At 37.0% G+C, this 24,527-nt stretch overlaps 1 protein-coding gene across 4 annotated transcripts in view; it reads left to right on the top strand.

The window, feature by feature from the left end:
- AP4E1 (adaptor related protein complex 4 subunit epsilon 1) overlaps nucleotides 1–24,527 on the top strand; it is a 75,217-nt gene that overhangs the window by 43,405 nt on the left and 7,285 nt on the right. For all 4 annotated transcript variants that reach the window (XM_059701423.1, XM_059701412.1, XM_059701431.1 and 1 more), the window contains 10 exons: nucleotides 829–951; nucleotides 1,054–1,163; nucleotides 2,407–2,535; nucleotides 4,202–4,325; nucleotides 4,433–4,551; nucleotides 9,581–9,883; nucleotides 11,707–11,821; nucleotides 14,239–14,362; nucleotides 19,518–19,773; nucleotides 22,958–23,509. In XM_059701423.1, the coding sequence (XP_059557406.1) occupies nucleotides 829–951; nucleotides 1,054–1,163; nucleotides 2,407–2,535; nucleotides 4,202–4,325; nucleotides 4,433–4,551; nucleotides 9,581–9,883; nucleotides 11,707–11,821; nucleotides 14,239–14,362; nucleotides 19,518–19,773; nucleotides 22,958–23,509 (1,955 nt within the window). The remainder of the gene's footprint in view (nucleotides 1–828; nucleotides 952–1,053; nucleotides 1,164–2,406; nucleotides 2,536–4,201; nucleotides 4,326–4,432; nucleotides 4,552–9,580; nucleotides 9,884–11,706; nucleotides 11,822–14,238; nucleotides 14,363–19,517; nucleotides 19,774–22,957; nucleotides 23,510–24,527) is intronic.

Genomic DNA, 24,527 nt, shown 5'->3' with positions numbered 1-24,527 from the left:
CTTCTCATGCTATGATTGCAATAGGCCATGCAGGACTTAGTGGTGCCTACTTGATTCTTCTTTACTGTGGCAAAGCTCCAGCCCCACAACTAATGCTCTTTAAAAGAGTTTGAAAAAAATGTTAGTATCACTTTGATCACCTGTCATAGTTATCAGATCTTTGACTGTATAAGGAAATCATATTGAACACTATCAAAGTGTTCAGTAGATTGTTTTATATTCTTTGTGGTTAATTTTTAAAGAAGTGATTTGAAGATTTTTGAGCAATGACTCTACTTTGAAATAAATGCTAAAGTATCCCAAAATGATTATATTGAAATAAATCACATATAGAATTTTTGTATAGAAGTGGTAGAAACTGTCTGAAAAGAAATTATTTTAAATAAGTAAATTATTTTAATAAACTATTTTAAAGCATTCAAATAGAAATATCTATTTATATAGGAACAATGAAAACGTTACCTATGTGTCATTGGACTGTGAGCTCCTTGAGGGAGGGGTTTTTTCTGTTCTGTTCACTGCTGTATCCGTACTACTAGAACAATGTCTGGCACATAGGAGTGTTCAGTAAATAGTTGTTGCATGAATGAATGCATTATTTTTATCTGTTACTATACGTAATTCTCTTTAAATTGTACTCTGTTAACATATCTTAAAAACTGTGTAAGTCTGAAAACAGTAACGTTTATATCTTTGAAAATTTTCCAAAAAGATTTTTTACTACAACTGGCCTTCTAATTAGTTTGCTTTGTTATGAGTTCCACACAAATGTTTTCTTTCATTATGCCTCAACATGATCCCTGACATTTTTATGTTTTCTTTCTCTAGCCATTCTGTTTGAATGTGTGCATACAGTCTATTCTATTTATCCCAAATCAGAATTACTTGAGAAGGCTGCCAAGTGCATTGGAAAATTTGTCCTGTCACCTAAAATAAATCTCAAATATTTAGGTAAGATGATTGGTTCTTTTCACAAAAATTACAAAGAGAGCTTTTGAAATTTGCTGGGTATTTGTTGCAGGTCACTTCATACAATGTGATTTTTGCTTTTAGGACTGAAGGCTCTTACCTATGTTATCCAACAGGATCCCACTCTGGCTCTTCAACACCAGATGACAATAATCGAATGCTTAGACCATCCTGATCCCATTATTAAAAGAGAGGTAAACTGATATTTTGAATTATGTATGTGAAAGTATTACAATTTTAAAACTTTTTGTTACCATTATGGAGAGAAATTAAAGTGGTGGGCAGTGAGAGTGTGTGTGTGTGTGTGTGTGTGTGTGTGTGTATTTTAATTTTTGAGAGCATTTTATTCTTTTTGCTAAATTTAAGGAACTTTTCTAAAAACTTCTTGTGTTAGTATTCACAGGAATGGTTTTAAATTATGAGTTGGAGAAATTAGGTCCAATTACCTATATAGATTCATTAATATCTTTTTGGTCCAAGATATTATATCAATAGGAGACCTGCATTTTATTCCCAGTTTTTTTTATTAGTACAATTTTAAGATATATTATATGATGATTAATAATCTTTCATTGTTCTCTATAATATTTGTAAAATGGGATAATGCATTCCCTATTACATATGTAGGAATGTGTGAAACATTCCTAAAATGATGTTAACTTCTTGGAAGGAAAGGTGTATTATTTGCTTACTTTTCTTCAACTTTTTCCTTTTATAAGATTGCTTGGGTGTCTATATAAATATTTCTGTTAATTCTCATGTAGAGAATTTCTGATTTTAAAAGTACCAAAGATAAAAAGAGCCACTAAACATGTAAGTTACTTAAAAGCAATGAGTTAAAAATAGTTATTGAGAGAACATTGTATTGTGTTAAGCAATTGTAATTTTAAAAAAAGATTATTAATTTTAAAAGGAACTGTGTTTGAAACAAAACTATTCTTATTATTTATGTATTTATCCTTACCCGAGGATATTTTTTTCATTGATCCTTAGAAAGAGAGTGGAAGGGAGGGAGGAGGAGAGAGAAAGAGAAAGAGAGAGAAACATCTATGTGAGAGAGACACATCAATTGGTTGCCTCCCACACACATCCCGTCCCAGACCAGGGATCAAGCCTGCAACTGAGGTACGTGCCCTTGACTGGAATTGAACCTGAGACCCTTCAGTCCGTGGGCCAATGCTCTAGCCACTGAACCAAACCGGCTAGGGCCATAATTCATTTTTTTAACAGTAATTTTATTTTTCTTAAGTTCTATTTATTTCTAATAGTTACCATTATTAAGTTCTGTGCATTTTTTGCACACCTATTAAATGGCCTGCTCAGGAGATCTACATAAAAGTGGAAGAATCAACCATGTTATAAATATGTGTTACTGTATTTATTGGTGTTATCATGCATAGTTTTATAATACTGTTTTTATTTCTCTTCCTTAAATAGACACTGGAACTTCTTTACAGAATTACTAATGCACAAAATATAACAGTGATTGTCCAGAAAATGCTTGAATATTTACATCAGAGCAAAGAAGAGTATATTATCGTCAATTTGGTTGGCAAAATAGCTGAGCTGGCTGAAAAATATCCTTTGTTTGAACCATAATCATACAATGCCTTTAGTTACACAGTGGTGTAAAATGATTGCTATGGACATGTTCACTTGCAAGTTGATTTCAGAGACCCAGCAGTAATTTCCATTCCTGATATTTAAGCCTCTCTGGTCAAAAATAGGGATTTGTGTAGACTTCTTAGGGGATGGCTTTTTTCCTGGCTCTTTTCATTCAGTTGGTCAGTATTATGAGTAAGAAGATACAGGAACCTCTGCCTCATTTCTCTATCAGTCCCTCCTTGTCTTTGACTTTACTTCCTGCTCAGCTTCTTTTCTGAGTAAAAGTTCTTGTTGTTGTTGGTTTTAGGGGTGTGGGTTGGGTGGAGGGATCAGGATGCTAACATCCAACTGCAGGGGTTGGCAAAAGCAGGTTTACATTGTATGGAAAATAATAGAATAATTAATGAATAATAATACTCTGTTTTGCATACTTACAACTGTAAATCTACTTTTGCTCACTCCTGTATTGTTTATATTAGAAATTGTCATAATAAAGTAGTTGGGAACTCCATTCACATGTTACTTTTCTTCACATTAGTTTTTTAAAAGTCAGAGGAACTTCTACTGGTCAAGACTTAATGCTTAAGACAACATAAATTGCCCTGACTGGTTTGGCTCAGTGGATAGAGCGTCGGCCTGTGGACTGAAGGGCCCCAGGTTCGATTCCAGTCAAGGGCATGTACCTTGGTTGTGGGCACATCTCCAATAGGGGGTGTGCAGGAAGCAGCTGATCAGTGTTTCTAACTCTTTATCCCTCTCCCTTCCTCTCTGTAAAAAATCAATAAAATATATTTTAAAAAAAGACAACATAAATTAATTATCTCATAGTTTCTGTGGGTCAGGAGTATAGGCATGGCTTTGCTGGATTCTCTGCTTAGGGCCTCTTAGGGTTGCATTCTCTTTAAGATGTCTGTTGTTAAAGCTAAGGAAGAATGAATGAATAATGTTAATTAAATTATCTTGGAAATTGCTTAAATCCTAGCCAGTGCTCTAGGTTTGGCCAGCAAAATGATAAAATATTAGAACTGAAGAGAAGCAGATTAGATAGGAGGTTAAACAACTTGTTCAAGTAGATACATCACAACATTCAGTCTCTTTGGAGTGTATATTATTTTCCATTATGTATTGTCCGTAATTCGCTGTAACATTTCTTTCAATTACTTTACATTTATTTATTGGATGCCTGTTATGTACAAGGCAGAGTGCTAGATAAAGCAACATGAACTAGTTTTTAAAGTTTATTAAATAAGATTTATTGAGCTGAAACCGGTTTGGCTCAGTGGATAGAGCGTCGGCCTGCGGACTGAAGGGTCCCAGGTTCGATTCCGGTCAAGGGCATGTACCTTGGTTGTGGGCACATCCCCAGTAGGAGAGTGCAGGAGGCAGCTGATCGATGTTTCTAACTCTCTATCTCTCTCCCTTCCTCTCTGTAAAAAATCAATAAAATATATTTAAAAAAAAAAAAGATTTATTGAGCACCTATTTTACATAAAACTGGAATATAGAACAATTTATTGGCAGAGATTAAAGGTAAAAATGCCAAACTAGGATTAATTGGTTATTTTTAAAAGGTTGATGCAGAAATATAGTTTTAATAAGTGGCATATGAAGTGTACTTGTTCTTAACACTGTGGACACATATGCTCCTGATAATGCATGGTTTATTCAGACAATGAATGCTGTGTTTTCAGTAGGAGGAGATGTGATGAATCCTGATATTCCCAATAACTTCCTGAGACTGCTAGCGGAAGGTTAGTAAACAATTGCATTCTGTAAAGACTTTTAAATTAAAGGTTTTTACTACAGAGTCCTTAGAGAGTTTAATGAAAATTAAAATAATGTATCAATTTCTTTGTAGGTTTTGATGATGAAACAGAAGATCAACAATTAAGACTTTATGCAGTTCAGTCTTATCTCACTTTACTAGATGTAGAAAATGTGTTCTATCCACAGAGATTTCTTCAAGTTATGAGTTGGGTGAGCAAAGTATATTCAATCATAAATGTTTATAAAATTATATTTTTATAAAAGCAAATGCTAGCAATATATTCCCTCCAGAAATCATTCAGTTTTACTCAGCTAACTCCTTCAGCTGTCAATTCCCCCCTCTCTTCCCAGTGGCCAGCTACCTTCTGTCACTTAACTATTTACTTATCTGCTCATTCTCCCTGCTATCTCACATGTCTAGTCTTTTAAATATGGGTATTTGTTTAGATTTCTCTGTCTACAACACATTTGTTGTGTTTCCTTTGTGAATCTATATTTGAATGTGTGAATACTTATGTAATGATGACATATTAGTTAACAATGGCTGTAAAGTAATGTTACCACAGACTTAATGCTTAAAACAACATAAATCTATTATCTCATAGTTTCTGTGGGTTAGGAGTATAGGCATGGCTTAGCTGGATTCTCTGCTTAGGGCCTCTTAGGGTTATAGTCAAGGTATTGGCTGGGGCTGCTGTCTCATCTGACATTTGACTGGTAAAGAGTCCACTTCCAAGCTCAGAAATCAGTTTCTTCGGCTGTAACACTGAGGGTTTGAGGTTTATACTGTCAATTGTAGACTCCTAGAATGACCTTTAGTTTCCTGCCATGTGAGCTTCCCAACATGACTGTTTGCTTCATGAAAGCCAGCAAAGGAAATCATCTCTTTGTAAGATGAAAGTCACAATTTTATGTAATTTAACCATATACAATCACATATATCCATCATCTTTGTGTATTCCTTCTATGCATATGGGTAAGTGTTTATAGGGGAGATTTGGAGAAGTGCAACTTTTGGGTGATAGGATATGCACATTTTAATATTTTATAGTTTTGCCAAAACTTAGCATGTTAACTTAAATTTTATCTACACTTTTATTTAAGGATTTTAATTTTCTTATCTGTGGGAAAGTTGAAACACTAGTAATAATAAGTACTACTATACTTTTCTTCTAGATTCCCAGATATTATTATTATTTTATTTTTTAAAATTATTGATTTCAGAGAGAAGAAGAGAGAAGGGGATAGAAACATCAGCAATGAGAGAGAATCATTGATCAGCTGCCTCCTACACGATCCCTACTGGGGATTGAACCTGAAACCCAGGCATTTGCCCTGACAGGGAATTGAATTATGACCTCCTGGTTCATGGTTTGATGCTCATCCACTGAGCCACACTGGCCGGGCATCCCAGTTATTATTTTTAATCATCTTTGCTTTATTCTATCAACACCTATATCTATATCTAGGTCTACCTCTGTACAGTTTGTTTTACTGGACCATTTAAAATTGAGTTGCAGACATCATGACACTTGACCCATAAAAAATTGAACATGAATCTCGTAAGAATGACATTATTCTAGATAATGATAAAACCATTATTTTTCCTAAGAAATATTAATTTATTAATATCACCTAAGATACAGTTTATATTCAGATTTATTCAGTTGTCAAAAAAAAAAAAAAAGTCTCCTTAAGGCTGTTTTTCTGCTCTTCCCAATCCTAGATCCAGTAAGGGTTTGCAAATGCTATTTATTTATATCCTTTTAGCCTTTTAAGAATTTTATAATGAGCCTCAGTTTCTTTTTGTTTTCCTGACATTGATTTTTTTGGATGAATACTATTGAGTTGTAGAATGTCCAACATTTCTGAATTTCTCTGATTATTTCTGGTTCTGTTAAACATTTTTAGCAAGACTTCTACATTGGCAATCATACGTACTTTCTACTGCATTATATCAGGATGCATATAATTTCAATTCCTTCAATTATCGGTGATTGTAAGTTTGTTTGGTGAAGACATTGACCTTTAGATCTCTCCATTGTCAAGGAGTGCTTTCTCTTTAGTAATTTATAACTAATCTGTGAGGTGATTCTGTGAGGCTCTGTGAACATCTTTTCCTCAGCTCTCTTTCACCAGCGCTTTTAGCATTGATAATCCTTATGTTAAATTGGTTATTATATTTGGTGGCCATTTGTTTTTTTCTCCATGAACATGACATGTCATTTTATTTATTTATTTATTTATTTATTTATTTATTTATTTATTTACATTCCATATATTTAGAGTGTTTTTATTTCTACAGTATATAAATCCTTTACATGTTTTGTTAGATTTATACTTAAGTAATTCATTTTCTTTAGAGAAGTAGTAAATGTATTTTTAATTTTGGTTTCTATGTTTGTTGCCTGGCAATCTCGAATTGTTTTTGTAGATTTCTTGAAACATTAAGAATTTTTTCATTTCTGTTCATGAGGAATATTGGTCTGTAGTTTTCATATGTCTTCTCTGTTTGGTTTTGGTATCAAGGTAATGCTGGCTTCATAAAATGAGTGAGGGTGTTCTTTTCTATTTTCTGGAAAGATTGTGTAGAAGAGAGTTGTTTATTTTTAAGTGTTTGGAAAATTTCCCGTTATCTTTTCTGTTACTGATTTCTAGTTTGATTCTAGTGTCAGAGAAAATACTGTGTGATTTCAGTTCCTTTTAAACTTGTTGAGGTTTGTTTTACGGCCTGTGCCATTGTCTGGGTGGTGCTATGCTCTCTGGGTGCCTGGAAAGAATGGGCATTCTGCTGCCTTTGGGTGGTGTGCTCCATAAATGATGGCTACATTCCTTTGGAGATGGTGTTGCGACAAGGGTGTTAAGATTAAACAAGTGGCCTTGCTGACGCTGTGAAGGGGTGGCCTTGTTATTGCTGAGCAGTGGGGAAAGTGCTGACCCCACACGCAGGGATCCTCAAACTTTTTAAACAGGGGACAGTTCACTGTCCCTCAGACCATTGGAGGACCGGACTATAGTTTTGAAAAAAAACTATGAACAAATTCCTGTGCACACGGCACATAGCTTATTTTGAAGTAAAAAAACAAAACGGGGACAAATACAATATTTGTATTTGCGTGTGGCCCGCGGGCCGTAGTTTGAGGACCCCTGCTCCACAGGCTTCGCACCCCCAGCAGAGAGGGGAAGGACCCTCTTTCTACCTGGGTGGAGGTGATGTAGGCTTCCTGTGGGGCCTTCGCGGACACTGCCGAAGAGTGGGCCTCTGCAGCTCGGTGGGATGAAAGTCCTGACCCCCCGCTCGGCCTTCTCGGTCACCATCCTGTGGGGGAGTGTGCCTCTTACAGCCTGGCAGGGTTGAAGTCTTGGCCCTTCACTCTGCCTCTGCTGGTCCGGGCAGGGCTGCAGTTTTTCTCTGTGGTGCTTAGCTGGAGTCCAAGCCTTTTGTCTTCTTGGCTACTTGGCTAGAGGGCTGGCTTTTCCTGGGACTTTTTTGTTTGAGCCCATTGGTGTTTCCAGGTTGTTAGTTCTCTAGTATCCAGTCTGGGGTGAATGAGGCAACAGATAACTCACTGTATTGTTCCTTAGGTCCCAAGGTCCTTAGCGATTCGCCTTTTCTTCACCTTTTACAGTCTTTTTACATGTGTTTTATTTATAACATCAAGGGTTTTTAGGTGTATTTCATAGGAAGAATAGGGGGAAAATGCTTCTATTCCATCTTCCTAGAAATATAAATTCACCAATTTTTGAACTGGGATTTAGGCTACCTGCTCTTCTAGAGAGGTAACTACTTTTATTAAAGCACTCAAAAAATTATCTTATTATTTAAGGATTGAACTTAATGAGTCGTATTTCTTTATTAAAAAATATTTTTGATTTCAGAGAGTAAGAGAGAGGGAGAGAGAGGTAGAAACATCAATGATGAGAGAGAACCATTGATTGGCTGCCTCCTACACTCCCCCTACTGGGGATCGAGCCTGCAACCCAGGCATGTGCCCTTGACAGGAATGGCACCCAGGACCTTTCATTCCACAGGCTGACACTCTATCCACTGAGCCAAACCGGCTAGGACAATGAGTCGTATTTCTTTTTTTTTTTTTAATATATTTTTTATTGATTTTTTACAGAGAGGAAGGGAGAGAGATAGAGAGCTAGAAACATCGATGAGAGAGAAACATCGATCATCTGCCTCCTGCACATCTCCTACTGGGGATGTGCCCGCAACCCAGGTACATGCCCTTGACCGGAATCGAACCTGGGACCTTTCAGTCCGCAGGCCGATGCTCTATCCACTGAGCCAAACCGGTTTCGGCGAGTCGTATTTCTTTTTCCTCCTCTTCTTGTTACTAAGCGATACATCCTTCCTTGACTGTCACCTCACCTCCCTTTTTTTTTCTTGCTAGTGCTAATGTTACACCAAAGACATGAAAATACTTAGTAAATACTATTTAGGAAAGGTCTCACAGTCCATGAGTTATCAGTTCATTAGTGATTTTTAGACGAGTAGGATTATATATCTCCTGGATAAGTTAGATGTAAGAAAAATGATATGTAACATAGATCAGTGCTCTTCAAAGTTCTGTGGGTCATCTTCATCAGAATCAGCTGATGCTTGTTCAAAACGTGGAGTGCAGATTATCACCGCAGGCATGCTATAGTTTCTGTAGGTTGGAATTTTTCTCACATTAGTCTGAGAGAATTTGAGAGCTTTGGTTCAGTAGTGATCCTAAGCAGGAATTGAAGAGTGTCTCTCCTGGAGCACTGCAGTGAAGGGATTTGTACTCTTTGTCGATCTCTTTTAATATATCTGTGGTTAGAGCCTAGAAATCTATATTTTAATGAAACACTTCAGGTGACTCTTATGCATGCTAGCATGTGAAACCACTCATTTAAATACTTTATTGGAAAGTAATAACAGAATGTGAAAATGCTGGTAAAAACCAACAGCCAAACCTGGAAGTTCAGAAGAAGGCTAACTGGTAAAGGTGTCTGTTTTGTATATTGTTAATGATTAAGATGTAGAAAACATTTTTGTATTAAGTTCCAATTCTTGGTATAATTTTGAACTAATATGTACAATTTGATCTTTAATATTTTTTTTTAATATATTTTTTTTACCACGAGAATATGTTTAATCTAGATTAGATTCACTTCAGCAATAAGCACTTTGTTTAGATTTCCAAGTATAGTTTGCTGTATAACTTGATATTTGTATATAAACATCTCCTTGTTTTACTCATAGGTATTAGGGGAGTATTCCTACCTCTTAGATAAGGAAACGCCAGAAGAAGTTATAACCAAGCTCTACAAGTTACTTATGAATGACTCCATTTCTTCAGAAACAAAAGCCTGGCTAATTGCTGCCGTGACCAAATTGACACCTCAGGCACACTCTTCTAACATTGTTGAGAGATTAATCCAGGAATTTACGGTATCTTTGGATACTTGTCTGAGACAGCATGCATTTGAACTAAAGCATTTGCATGAGAATGCAGAACTTATGAAGAGTTTGCTTCCAGTTAATAAGAGTTGTGAAGACATGGTGGTAAGACATCTGTGTTCTACCTTTATAAAAATTGCATAATTTTTAAACAATAATTTTTGCATTTGTGATATGTCAGAAATATATCAAAATATAGTTTCTGTAGGTTGGAATTTTTCTCTCATTAGTAGAAGAGAATTTGAGAGCTTCTGTGCAGTAGTGATCCTAAGTCAGGAATTGATGAGTATCTCTTCTGGAGAACTGCAATGAAGGATTTGTGCTCTGACAATCTCTTTGAGTATATAATAATTCAAGAATTTTATCTCCTTTGAACTCTAATACGTCGTTTTATTATTCCGCTCTTTTCTTTGAGAATGTAAAAGATAGTTCTCCATTTTATTTTGTCCATCTACTGTCTAAATTCTTTACCACTTTGGAATCTGACCACCAACCTTTCTTTCTCCCACCTCCTTTTAGCTACCACCCCTTTTAACTCAATGCACTCAGTCTGTCCCGCAGATTGGTGTTAATCAGAAAACTTCCAAAAGGAAACCAGATTTGCTCGAATTTTTATATGTTAGATGTGATATAGTTGATAGAGAGGATGGGTGGTATTCCCGCTAATTCTGAATCAGATTTTCATGACTTGTGTTAATTTTGAAGCTTTGTTCCTTCGTTCTCTCAATAGGTCCTCAAAGGCAAAGGCCTTGCTTTAACATTTGGCAGACATTTCAGAGACGTCCATTGAGATGATCAATAAATATGCTGCATATAAAATTAAACTAGGAAATAACCACACTTCCTCTTTTCTCCAAGAATCTTAGTGAAACTAAACCTTTCCAGATTCAGAGTTTGACAAGCCACTTAAATGTTTGAGAATTACTTGCTGTTCTAAATTATCTGAGTTGTTTGCATACGTTTGGCTAAATCAGGAGAAGCTATTCTGGTTTCTGAGGTTATCACTACTATCCTCTTGTGTATATCTCATTTTTCTTTCTCTTCTTACTTTTTCTCTTCTCCTTTTTCCCTTACTCATTCTCCATCTCTTGTCCCCCCCTCCTCTCTCCCTTTAATCATTCTCTAGTACTTTTCTATTCCTGTTGAAATTAGTTAAGTAATTTTCCATAGATTTTTGAAAAAGCATTTTCAGGTAGAAAGGAATTGGATAGTTAAATCAAAGGCACTGTGGGAGGCCAAATAATAGCTCCCCAAGAGGTTCACATCTCAATCTTTGGAACCTGTGTGTATGTACCTTACATGGTAAAAGGGACTTTGTAGATGTGATTAAGATAAGAATTTTGTGATGGCATTATCCTCGATTGTCCAAGTAGGCATGAGATAATCACAAGGGCCCTTAGAAAAGTGAGGCAAGAGTTCAGTGTAGAGAAGGCAGAGTAGCTATAGAAACAGATCAGAGGGATGTGGCCACAGCCGAGGGATGCTGGCAGCCTTCTAGAAGCTGAAAGAGATAAGGAACTTATTCTCCCCTTTTATCCCTCAACAGCTGGAAACTAATACAGATTATAGCTTTAGTATATGATGTGTCTTCTCCTCTGGTAGGTTACAAGTCTCATGAGGGCAGGAACTGTGTCTTCTTTTGTCTCTATCGTAGGAGCTAACATGATGCCCTAATATACTGGATGCTCAAAAATGTATTCCTCGGTGCAGTGAAACTCAGTAATAATTGCAAATGACTTAGCTGAGTGATTTGATTATAGATGTTTCAGAAAGCTACGGAGTTAGGTAGTACTTTTGGAATTGAATCTCTGCTTTTCACCTAAAAAATGTTTTTAGGACATATGAGCTGAAAGTACCTAGGTGAACATACAATCTACTGTTTTAGGGAAGATTTTTTAATTCCTGATTTTTGCTTCAATTTAATATAGGTAGATGCTTCCTTATCTTTTCTGGATAGTCATGTGGCTGAAGAACTCAGTCAGGGGGCAGCACCGTACAAACCTCACCACCAACGGCAGGAGGAAAAGCTTTCCCAGGAAAAAGGTAATTTTTATGAGTTTATAGGCTAGGTTATAGGGATCTCTTTTTTTTTTTTCTTAATGGAAAAAATATCCATGGGTAAGGATTGATTTTTAGAGAGAGTGGAAGGAGGGGGAAGAGAGAGAGAAATATCAACGTGAGAGAAACACATCCATGGGTTGCCTCTTGCATGTGCCAGTACTGGGGCTGAGGAAAGAACCTGCAACCAGGTAATGCCCTTGACAAGGAGTTGAACCTGTCACTCTACCATTGAGCCACACAAGCCAGGGTGGGGCATCTTTTTTTATGTGTGTAAGTAAATAATTGAGGGCATTTACTTTTATTTTTCCTCTTTAAATCTGTTGTGACATGTTTACCCTGACTAGGTCGTTGGAAACCCAGGAAAAAACGGTTAGCCTAGAGGTATTCCTAAAGTCGTAGGTTTCCTATACAGCAGTGCCTAAGATATGACAGCTATCCAGGAATTTCAAAAGCCCAGCTTGGCAGGTGGAATTATCATGTTGGTCACTGTGATAGAGGGCTGACAGATAGTAGTGTGAGCATACCTATGAAACAGTTTTAGGAAGAAACTGGTTCTATGGACTAGTGAGTTTCATTTTCATTCTGTGCAGTCTTGGATATCTTAAGTGTGTTAGAACACTTCCTCCAACAAAATATGTGATCAGTGACGTTAGGAACAGCGAAGGCAGGAAAGAATTTAAGAAATGTAGCTGTCAGGAAAAGATTTCTGTCATGATTTTAGTAAAGAGGAAATTATTTAATGGCTTAAATAATTTAATGGTTTTGTTGAGTACTTAATATTTTCTAGGCTCTGTGCTAGGCATATGAGTACAACTAAATGGTTGATCCTAAAATGAGACCAAAAAGCACAAACACTAATAATAGGCATGATGTTATTTTTTTGTAGAAGTATTTGTTCTTTTAAAGTTTGTGACATATTGTTTAGCACAGTGATACCCTATATTGATAGAATATGTGTGTGTGTGGGGGGGGAGGGAGGTACGGTAAATAAATTTTGAGTTATAATTGCTCGACCTGTGACTGTAGTGCATATAGAAGCCTTATGACATCCAGGGCAAGGAGTGAAAATCTGGAGTTCCAGAGTGGGAGATGTGGTCCATTTGCCATATTCCTTATTTTCAGTGTGCCTGGGCCATCAGCCTGCTATTACTACAGTTCAGGGGTGGGGTAGGGAAGGGAAGATAGGATGAAGAGTCTAGTTCCTGGCACTGCCTGTCCCTATTCTTAAAATAAGGTAAGTGGCTGATGTAAATATAATAGTCCTGGAATTCCCCAAACGAATGAATTCCTTTGCCAAGTACTGTTCCCCCATAGAATATCATTATAAATGGGGTTAAGCTCTCAAATTAGGCTCTTCCCTTTTCTTCCAAAATCTATTTTTCAGAAGTTTTCTAAAGTAAAATCCAAATTTCATGAGCTTAGGCTATCTGTTACATCATGGGGAGAGAAATCAGTTATAAGACAGGACATAGCCCTGTTCTATACCTTCTATATTTAAATCTCTGAAAGCTTGGCTGTATGTACACAAAAGTCTATGGGTGATCAGTGAAGTCAGCTTGATTTTGATGATCAAATCAGCATTTGGAAACTGCTGACCTAGTCTGAACTCTTCACTTTATAAAGAAATGAAGGTCTAGTTCATATACCTAGTTAACACCTGACCTACATCAAGAACTCAGTTTTCCCGATAATCAATTTGCACATTACTTTTTTCTACTGCACATTGCTTCCTTTTCTATATCATTCATTTAGCCAACAAACAAACATTTATTTGGTACATTTTGGTACATCAGGGGTTCTGTTACTGAGAAAGACGGGAATGTATATTGGCATCTGCTCTACCACAGTAACAACATGAATTTTCAAGGCTCTGGTTGAGTTCATATGGGTGTACAGGCTCAATGGAATCCGAACCTGAGTAAGCCTGTTCCTCATCAGGAGGGGAGGTTTCACATCGAGGGCTGTGTCGGCCTGTTCAGTACAGGAATGTGCCATTTTGTTAAGCAAAATGCAGCCATCTCTTCGTTCATAGCTGCTTAAACGTTTTTGCTTGAGAGCAGCAACTTTTCAATAGATCTGGTTTATTAGCTCTCTTTCCTAATTGAATTTTTTTTTAGGTTCTAAGGGAGGTAAAATGATAAAAATGAAGTACTGTCTTTGATCAGCTAATAGTATGAAGACTGTAGTAGTATTAAATAAATCATAGCTGCTTTGTTATTATTATAAATATTTGGTTAGATCATTTCCAAGTTCCGTTCCAGTTTAAAAATTGTCACTGGATTCTAGTCTTCAGTTATTTTATTTTAGTGATGATGGTAACTTTGATAATTTTTGCCTTTTTAAAAATAATTTTGGCTTTATTTTAAATATAAACCATTCTTAATGTTTTAAATTTCTAGTTCTCAATTTTGAACCATATGGACTCTCCTTTTCTTCATCTGGCCTTACTGGACGACAGTCTCCTGCTGGCATTTCTCTGGGTTCAGATATATCTGGAAACAGTGCAGAAATAGGGCTGAAAGAGTAAGTTCCTTTCTTATTAAAATTGAGAACATGGGAATATTTAAATGTCTTTAAATGTAGAGGGGTTCCTGAAAGATAAATTCTGCTTGGGCTGTTGTTTCTATTAATTGCTCTCCAAAAAGTATTGATACGATACAGTATGTCTTTACACTTTAAGAGAGTTTGCGCCCTAGCTGGTTTGGCTCAGTGGATGTAGCATCAGCCAGCCCATGGACTGATGAGTCCCAGGTGCGATTCTGGCCAAGGGCACACACCTCGGTTGCAGGCTCAATCCCTGGCCCTGGTTGGGGTGCATGCGGGAGGCAACCAATCAATGTGTCTCTCTCACATCGATGTTTCTCTCTCTGTCTCTCTCCCTGTCTTCCATTCTCTCTCTCTTTTTAAAAAATATATTTTTATTGTTTTCAGAGAGAAAGGGAGAGGGAAAGAGAGATAGAAACATCAATGATGCCCTAGCTGGTTTGGCTCAGTGGATAGAGCATCAGCCTGCGGACTAAAAAGTCCCAAGTTTGATTCCTGTCAAAGGCACATGCCCAGGTTGTGGGCTCGATCCCCAGTGTGGGGAGGGGTGGGGGTGTAGGAGGCAGCCAATCAGTGATTCTCTCTCATCATTGATGTTTCTATCTCTCCCTCTCCCTTCCTCTCTGAAATCAATAAAAAAATATTTTTTTAAAAAAGAAACATCAGTGATGAGAGAGAATTATTGATTGGCTACCTCCTGCACGCCCCCTACTGGGGATCGAGCCCACATCCCCAGCATGTGCTCTTGATCAGAATAGAACCTGGGACCCTTCAGTCCGCAGGCTGATGCTCTATCTACTGAGCCAAATCAGCTAGGGCTCTTCCACTCTCTTTAAAAATCAATGGAAATATATCATTGGATGAGGATCAACAAAAAAATAAAAATAAGAGAGAGAGAGAGAGAGAGAGAGAGAGAGAGAGAGAGAGAGAGATAGATTGCTTATTTCCAAGATAGCATAGGATGTATACGACCTTTACACATAGTAATGATGTGTGTATTATTACTACATATTATATGTATATGTGTGTATATATGTGTGTGTGTATAATATATTTAAAGAAGTATATCACAACTTACATATCCAGGTGAATATTGAGCATATAATTCTACATTTCTCATAATCGACTTTTCATAACCATCTCATTGGAAGATTGACAGGTATAGAGATGAACATAAAATAAGGTGATTGACTTCACCTGAGGAAGTTGTGTGCTTTACTCAAAATGCTTTTAGAGTCCCTTTCCTTGAAAATTGGTGATACAGATGTCTAAATGTCTTATGTGCAGCCAAATGGTAACCTTTTTAAGTAGGTTTTGATTTTGGAAATATAAATAAATTACTCTCAGAAAGATGATTAAATTAAATGAGATAATTATGCAAAGTGCCTCATATAGCTGAGTACATAGTGATTAATAAATGGTAGCTGTCATCATTATCATTATCCAAAAGCTGAGTTTATCAAATAAAATTTCTGATTAATCTGGATGACTTTGGTCACTATTCTGTTGTGATATGAAGTACATGAAAATGGCCTTCTTGTTTGTGTAGGAGCTTCTTCTAAAAGAGTTCAAGTGTTTTGAGTAATGGCAGCATTGTTGGAATAAATGTGATAAAATCTCAAAGGTGACAACTTTCAAAGATGACATTTGAATTTTGAGTTTTCATATATTCATTAAGGAGTCATTCACCTTATTTTATGTTCATCTTTATATTTGTCAGTCTTCCAGGGAGATGGTTGTAAGAAGTATTTCTCAGATCAAAAACACATAGTTCATGAGGAATGTAGAATGATATGCTGAATGAAGTGGCCTAAGTTCAAATTCTCTTCCTTAGCCTTTTTTCCTGCTCTGTGGACACCCTTTCTTTCTCAGACATTTAATTTTTGGCATTCCAAGCATGGAAAGCAGGTATGGTTTGTAGGCATGTGATAGTGGAGGTGATAGCAATTAAGTGCCCCAAATAGGGAACTGAGGGGCAAGGGAAGGAGAGACAACGCTCCAAACCCAGGGAGGAGACATAGTCCCATTACCTGCACAACAATTGACAGCATCTGCTTTTTAGTATTGAACTAAATATTAAACAGGGCCTTGTAAATTCTATGTGCAAACATGTACCACTCTCAGAGACAGGGCATTTGGCAAAGCAGCTAAGGAATTACACATATGCTGTATTACCATAAAATGGAACACAAGGGTGCATTTAAAATTCATTTCCAAAGAGGACCACAGCTCACTCATTATTTCAGATTAGAAACCTCTGTGGTAGTTGGCCAGGTGAATCAGCTTTAGGGAGGAGACTGTCACTCTTCTGTAGTCTCTAGCAAGGTGATAGCAAAGCAGTTGCCAGCCCAATTGAGAATTTCTTACTCTAAGTCCTATTATAGGCAGTACCATACCTCAAATGGGAATTCCTAGAGCTGAGTGTAAAATATGTCCCCAATCTTTTGAAGGTTGCGTGGCCAGAATTTACTTCTGCGTTTGAATGGTCTGAGTCAAAATAATACAAGGTATACCACTTGTATTAGGTTTTTATTATTATCCAAACCCAGACCAAGATGACTCATGTTTAAAAACATTTTTTTACAGTATGTTTTATCTCATATTTTGTATATGAAGGCTTTATGCTGCTCTCTTATTTACTTGTCTGCTTTTTAGACTGTTTGTATATAATGTATGACAGAGAAAATTTATGTTGATGAGAAGCATGTTGTGCAGATGAAATGAGCCAGAAAACCTTTAAAATAGCTCAAGGCTACTTTTAGGCTTACTTTTCTTCCCCTTTCTCATTTTGCCCTTTGTTGGGGGTTGGGTTTCCTGAGAAGCACACAGTGTGGTAGAATTTAGCGTGTAGAATATTAAGGAGTGCCCTTAGTTCAATACCTATGGAAGGAAGGGGAAAGAAGCAGGTTTGGGCAGAGGAAGTAGTTAAGATGCCATGCAGTGCAATGACAGATTTTACTGACCCCATGGGGAGCTCTGGAGCTAGAATGGCCCTTCAGAGTATCCTCAGGTGGACAAAATGGGTGGACAGGGCTCTGTGCTTAAGTTCATCAGTCACTGCGTGTGGGTTGCTCCGGAAGCAGCGTTATCTTCGGTGAGGTGGCCCTCTGCCCCTAAGGCAGTGGGGGGATTGCACTGCCAACAGCAGGGACAGTACAGTTCTGCATTGAAGGGAGATCTGTATGGATCATCCTTGTGTCCAAAACACCTGCCTTTTTAAAAAAACTAGTATTTGAATCATTTATTAGTAAAACTTGGGGACTTACTTTTAAAAAAAATCATTAAAGGATATGTCTTGGAAAGCTGGGTTATAGAAGCTCTATATAATCCTGCTGTGAACATTATGGATCCCTTTGAATTGCTGTTGGTGAGCACCCTAGAGATACTGGGGGTCATTTTAGTGGCTACCATGAGCACTTTTGGATCTGCTCATGCAAGGACAACCAGTTTTCTTGTAAGAGGTTGATAGATAACAGTTTTTATTTTTTAAATAACTTAATTTTATTTTATTTTCTTAAATATATTTTTATTGATTTCAGAGAGGAAAGAAGAGGGAGAGAGAGATAGAAACATCAATGATGAGAGAGAATCATTGATAGGCTGCCTTTTGCAGGCCCCCCCATTGGAGATTAAGCCTGCAGCCCAGCCTGGGCATGTGCCCTGACCAAGAATTGAACCATGACCTCTTGGTTCCTAGGTTGACGCTCAACCACTGAGCCATGCTGGCCAGGCTATTTTTATTTTTTTAAAAATATTTTTATTGATTTCAGAGAGAAAGGGAGAGGGAGAGAGAGATAAAAACATCAATGATGAGAGAGAATCATCAATCGGCTGCCTCCTGTACACCCCCTCAGGAATTGAGCCCTCAACTTAGGCATGTGCTCTGACCGCGAATCGAACTGTGACCTCCTGGTTCATAGGTGGGCACTCAACCACTGAGCCACTCTGTCTGGGTTTAATAACTTTTTAGAAAATTCTTTGGTACCCGAAAGAAAGAGAGAAATGGAGATACTTGTAAAGGACCATTTAGCAGCAAAATTTATTGAGGAGGAATGGACTGATTCCCTGTAGGTCATTCTGTATTAACATTCAGATTTTCTTTCAGCCAATTAGTACTTAATAGCTATTAGTTCTTCACTCAGTATGAAGTATAACTACCTATTTTTGTTTCTGGCATTATACAGAAAATCAAAGTGATCACGATTCTAACTAATTAGAAGGGAATCATAATCAGTACAAACATTTCTGAGTCTTTCTTTTATGATCTGCCTGTCTTGTAGTGAAAATTTCCAAAATGCTATTTTGGACCACAACAGGGCTACTTAAACGAGCCAAGTGCCAAGGACACACAGTTCTTATATGAACATAATAGAGGCAATCTTTGGCTGTTTCAGCCTGTACTTATGGTTATATTAGACACTGCAGATTCATAGCTGTCATTTTTGGGACAGCAGTAGGTGAGTCCAAATTCTAATCACTACTTTAATTCTTCTTCAACTCAGGTATAAAAACCTCCTGATCTTCATGTTTTTTTCAAAAATCTTTTTTCTTTTATAAATCAAACCTCACTTCATTTTTATAAAGGTACATTGTAATGGTTGAAAATGTAGCTAGTGTTCATATCAAGAAAACCTTTTGGATTAAAGGTAAGTTTATACATTGGAGTGGATTTGAATGATTATTTTTTTTAAACAGGATTTTATTTGATGAATTTATGTAGAGTTAATTCTTTCATTGAGTGATTATAGCTAAAAAACTTAAGAGTCATTTCTCATCTTTAACTCATCAGAATTGAAGATATTTTGCAAAGTCATTGGGGTTAAGGAACTGATTTACAGTAGTTCTATTTGTGGACACCTTACGTAAGCAATTAAATGAAAATTAAATGATCTAAATTTTAAACTATGTCTAGAGTTCTGTTGCCTTAAATCCTTTGTCTGAAGGATGGTGGAGGCGGGGTTTGGCTGTAACTAAAATAAAATCTAGAGATCTAGATTTTACTTTGGGCATACAAAATAAAATAAAAAGCTGTTTCTAAAAGGCCGTGGCAATGACAGATTTTTAAAAATGCCTCAAGAAAGTAATTGCTTAGCAGTTACTTAAATTGACTTGATTTCATTATCAATCTCCTTAGGACAAGTAGCTTGAAGCTGGAAGGTATACAGAAATTGTGGGGGAAAGAGGGCTATCTTCCCAAGAAGGAAAGCAAAACTGGTGATGAAACGGAAGCTCCGCCTGTTTCTCAAGAGAGCGTAATAGAGAATGTCGACCAAACGATAACAAAAAAGGTTCCATCTCAAGCCCTTACCCAGTCTAAAGAGGAGAAAGAAAAGCAGCTGCTGGCATCGTCATTATTTGTTGGGCTAGGATCAGAAAGTACAGTCAATTTGGTAAGTAGCCAGTTATATTCCCCTGAGAGTCTGTGTCCCCTGTTTCATATAAAAAACCTTGCTCTATGAAAGCTCTTGGCCATTATCTATCTATCTATCTATCTATCTATCTATCTATCTATCTATCTAGTGGGAAATGGCTTTCCCAGCTCCAGAGCCACCAATGACACACCTTTGTATTCCTGAAAGAGAAAATCTAATTGGCTCAGCTTGAGTAAGGAGTTCTCTCTAGTCTGTCTAGTCAGCTAGGCAAGGGGCAGGGCCCAAATAAAGTTATAACTGTAACTAAGAGTATTCTCACCCCAGTGGGTGGAGGACAGTTCTCAGTGGGAGGGGTTTGATGGAAATACTGTCAACAATAATAGTTCAACAATATTGATTTATCTGTGAAAAAAGTACTTCTCAAAATGATGTTTTTAATAGTGAAAAATAGGAGTCAATTTAGGTGTCTAACAGGAGAAAGGGTACATAAATTATATTAGCTCAGAATACTACTCAGCCATTAAAAATGATAAGTACTGCATTGTAAAATAAAAAATACTTAGGATATATTAAAAATAATATAAAATTCTATTTACATCTTGCCTATAACTGTTAAGAAGATAAAAGTGTTTTGAGATTGAATGAATTATACAAAAATGGAAACTACATTCAGGCATTACGATTATAGTGATTTTCAAAAGTTTTTATCCTAATGTATTATTCTCATAGTAAAAGAAGGGCAGGTGCTATTTTTAAAAATATATTTATTTTTATTGATTTCAGGGAGGAAGGGAGAGGGAGAGAGAGAGAGATAAAAACATCACTGATGAGAGAGAATAATTGACTGGCTGCCTCTTGCATATCCCATACTGAGAATTGATCATGAAACCTGGGCATGGACCCTGAATGGGAATCAAACTATGATCTCCTGGTTCAGAGGTCGACGCTCAACCACTGAGCCACACCTGCTGGGCAAGGTACTATTTTTGAGTGTCTGAAAATTCCATGTCATTTTCCATTTGGTGGCCTGATAAACATACCTAGTGCAAAATTGTGATTAGAGCTACATTTTCTTTAGTTTTACATGATCCCAGTTCTTTCATCCTCCTTCTCCCTTAGTGGAATTTTCTCTCCATCGCTGTCAACACTAGGCCAGACTCCAGGCTATATTCTTTACTGTATCTCTGTCTTTTACAGATCCCATTTCTGTTAGACTTGATATTCATTCCCTCCTAAGAAAAAACAAATTTAGCCTAACAGTATTGCTTGCAGTAAATGGCTTGCTGTCACTCGTTTCAGGGGGTCCTTTGCTGAAGTCTTTGTGTAGGCTTAGTACTTTCTGGAGCAACACATTACCATCATTTAAAACATGTTTCCTGTTCATGTCTCTCAGCCACAAATTTAATGTGTTTTCTATCGTAACTAAGTACTTTTCACTGACTGTAGCTGTAACTTTACTGTTTGAGTTGCTACCACAGTCGAGTACAAATTTCTTTTTTCTTCCCCACAGTTTCACAAACAGAAGATTTGTTTCTAGCAACCTCAGCATATGATTTTTGTTGTTGTTTCTTATTAAATCAAGAACTTTCACCTTTTCGTTTAAAGGAAGCACTGTATTGCTTCTCTTTGGCATATCTAAATTGCCAGCTTCACTACTCTTATATTTTGGGGCAATTATTAAAGTAAAATATGGGCACATGAATTACAAGCACTGCAATACTGAGACAGTTGATCTGATAACCCAGAGGGCTAAGTGACTAATGGGTAGCTATCATATACAGCCTGGATATGCTAGACAAAGGAATGATTCACGTCCTGGGATGTACGTAGCAGGACAGTGAGAGATTTTATCACACTACTATGAATGACGTGCAATTTGAAACTTATGTATTATTTATTTCTGAAAATTTCCATTTAATATTTTTGGACTGATGTTGACTGTAGGTAACTGAAACCATGGAAAGCAAAATCACAGATAAGGGGGACTACTGTCTGTCTAATTCAAGTTCTATGGCTACTGGAATGGAAATCCTTCACCCACCCACCCCCACTTGTTTTTGTCTTAAAACTGTTAGTTTTTGTGTGATGACTTCTGAATTGAAAGGGAGGAGACAGACTCATGCCTTACTTTTGAGAGTTGGAAGAGGTGTTGGGACTTGAAAGAAAGAGAGTATGGACAGGGACCTAGAATTCTGGTAAACTAGAGTCATGTGAAGGTTAGCCACGTGGTGATACAGCCCGCAGGAAGGTGTAGGCATGGACTTAGACTTAGAGTAGTGAGTGCCAGTCTGTTCTACTGATTTTAGATAGGACTTTGAGAGGCAAGGGGACACTTGAGTCACTCTTCTTACATAGATTTGCAAGCCATTCCTCAGGAGTGGTTAGCTCAAGAATGGCAAATTTACTGTTCCCATCTCTAGAATCCATAGCAAACATCACTAGTGACTTATAGAATTCTTTCCTGCTATGTGTCCCAGTCAGCCATTGCCAGTTGATTCTTGAGGTAAAACCAGTTTTTCTTCCCTGTTTATTGACTCATAGGCCGTGAAATCATGATTATTGTATATTACTGAGTCAGAGTTTGAGCCATCCCTGTATTTGAGGAGAACTCTATAAGAAAACTCAAGAACAAAAAAATAGCTGGGTTTTTCACTCTTTTTAATTTACGCAATTCTGTACTCTAGTATTCTGAAATCTAGCAAGTTTTTAGAATTATTTACATTGGACTTTTTAACATTTCTTTCTTTTATGTGTTATTTACTTTTATTTTTAAAATATATTTTTATTGATTTCAGAGAGGAGGGGAGAAGGAGAGAGAGAAACATCAATGATGACAGAGAATCATTGATCAGCTGCTCCCTGCACACTCCCTGCTGGGACTGAGCCCGCATCCTGGCATGTGCCCTGACTGGGAATGAAACCATAATTTCCTGGTTCATGGTTGACACTCAAACACCCACCCATGGCCAGGCTGATTTTATGTGTTATTAAATGAGAAATAAGATTTAGCTAGTAGTTCAATGTTATATAGCTGTCAGAATTTCAGGGCTTAACATTTATCTCTGATTCTTTTTTATTCTGTGCTTTATAGATAGAACTTCAGCAAGCTATTAAATTGCTCATTTGAAATTATAGAAAAATGTTTAAAACTCATGACTAGAAGAATGGTTTCTTTTTATATTATTATGTTTTATTTTCACAGCTAGGAAAAGCAGATACCATCTCTCACAAGTTCAGAAGGAAGTCAAAAGTCAAAGAAGCCATAAGTGGAGAAAAAACCAGTGCTCATAATATGACCCGTTCTTCCTTTAGTTCTCCTACAAATGTGACTTATGAAGAAGATTATTACTTGGATAATTTGCGGGATGGAAGAGACAAAGAATTAGAGAAATTTGCTCTAAGTGCAGAACTTCTGGGTTCCGAGTCACTCGCAGAACCACCCTCGGTGGAGAAACTCTCAGAGTGCAGGCGACCTGCACCTTCCTTGTTTGCTGATGACATGGAAGTGTTTCACCCTCCCCGGTCCACCTCAGCCTCACTTGCCAGTGAAAGCTCCTTAGCTTCTTTGTTGGAAGAAACTACTGAGCACATGCATTCAGATCTTATGGAGGTCTGCAATACTGAAACCATGTCATTGTCTTCTTACAAAATTTGGAAAGATGATTGTTTATTGATGGTGTGGTTAGTTTCTAATAAGAGTGGTTCAGAATTGGAAGGTGTTAACTTAGAAATTGCTCCTGCAGAAAATTTCAAGGTATGACAATGGTTTGTTATTTCTTGCCTTAAATGTACAGTGCTTACTTAGTATTTCTGCTGTTGGCTCTTCTGATGGTTTGTGCATTTTTTTCACATTCTTCCTTCCTCTTTAGCAAAAAAAAAAAAGTACAAGATTTGACAGATTATTTAATTTGTGTAGGGGTGAATTATTCAAAAGATTCAAGGAAACATAATAAAGGTTGTATTGGAGAAGGCCACAAATACAGGGGTGACAAAAATAGGTTTACAATTGTGAATACGTGAAACAGAGTTTATTCTTGTATTATTTATTAATTATTGCATTATTTTCCATGTGAACAACTGTAAACCTACTTTTGCTCCACCCTATATAAAATGAGTTTTGATAGAGCACAGTAGTTACAGATATAGACGCTTGACTCAGACTGCTTGCCTTTGAATCTTGCTTCTGCTGCTTTTTAGCTGTGTTCCATGGTCAAGTTATATACCTGCTTTGTGCCATAGTTTCCTGGCATTTTAAGTGAAGATATTAATAGTGCCTTTGCATCATAGAGTGCTCAGGCTTCAGTCATTTCTTGCCTGGCTCCAAGAGACCTCCATTGTGATTTCTGGAAATAATGCTATTTGTGTTATTATGTGGCTATCCTTGGTGGATTTATAATGAGATTTGACCAGTAGATCAGTATTCCACAAAACTGACCTAATTTCTTCTATGAGCTAGATTGTGTTGAATGGGATAGTACCTTGGCCTGACCAGGGCAGAAGTTCTAGATTTGCATAAGAATCACCTATGGAACTTAAAACAAAACAAAACCCAATTCAGTTGCCTGAGTTCTAGCACCAGTAGTTGAGTAAGGGTGGAAAATGGAAAGGGAAGGCACCTGTATATATCTTTTACCTCTCCTAGCTTTAAAGATCTGGTGCTAGCCAGGATCAAGAGCCACAAGACTAGAGTTTAATACATATTTTTTTGTTCTCAAATTATACAGAGGCTTTCATTGTAATGACATTTGTTACATTTTTTTTTATATGTGTAC

Source organism: Myotis daubentonii, chromosome 1 (genome assembly GCF_963259705.1).
Source record: "Myotis daubentonii chromosome 1, mMyoDau2.1, whole genome shotgun sequence".
Lineage (NCBI taxonomy): Eukaryota > Metazoa > Chordata > Mammalia > Chiroptera > Vespertilionidae > Myotis > Myotis daubentonii.
Note: the sequence above shows the minus strand (reverse complement) of the source record. Positions and strands in the feature narration are given on the sequence as shown.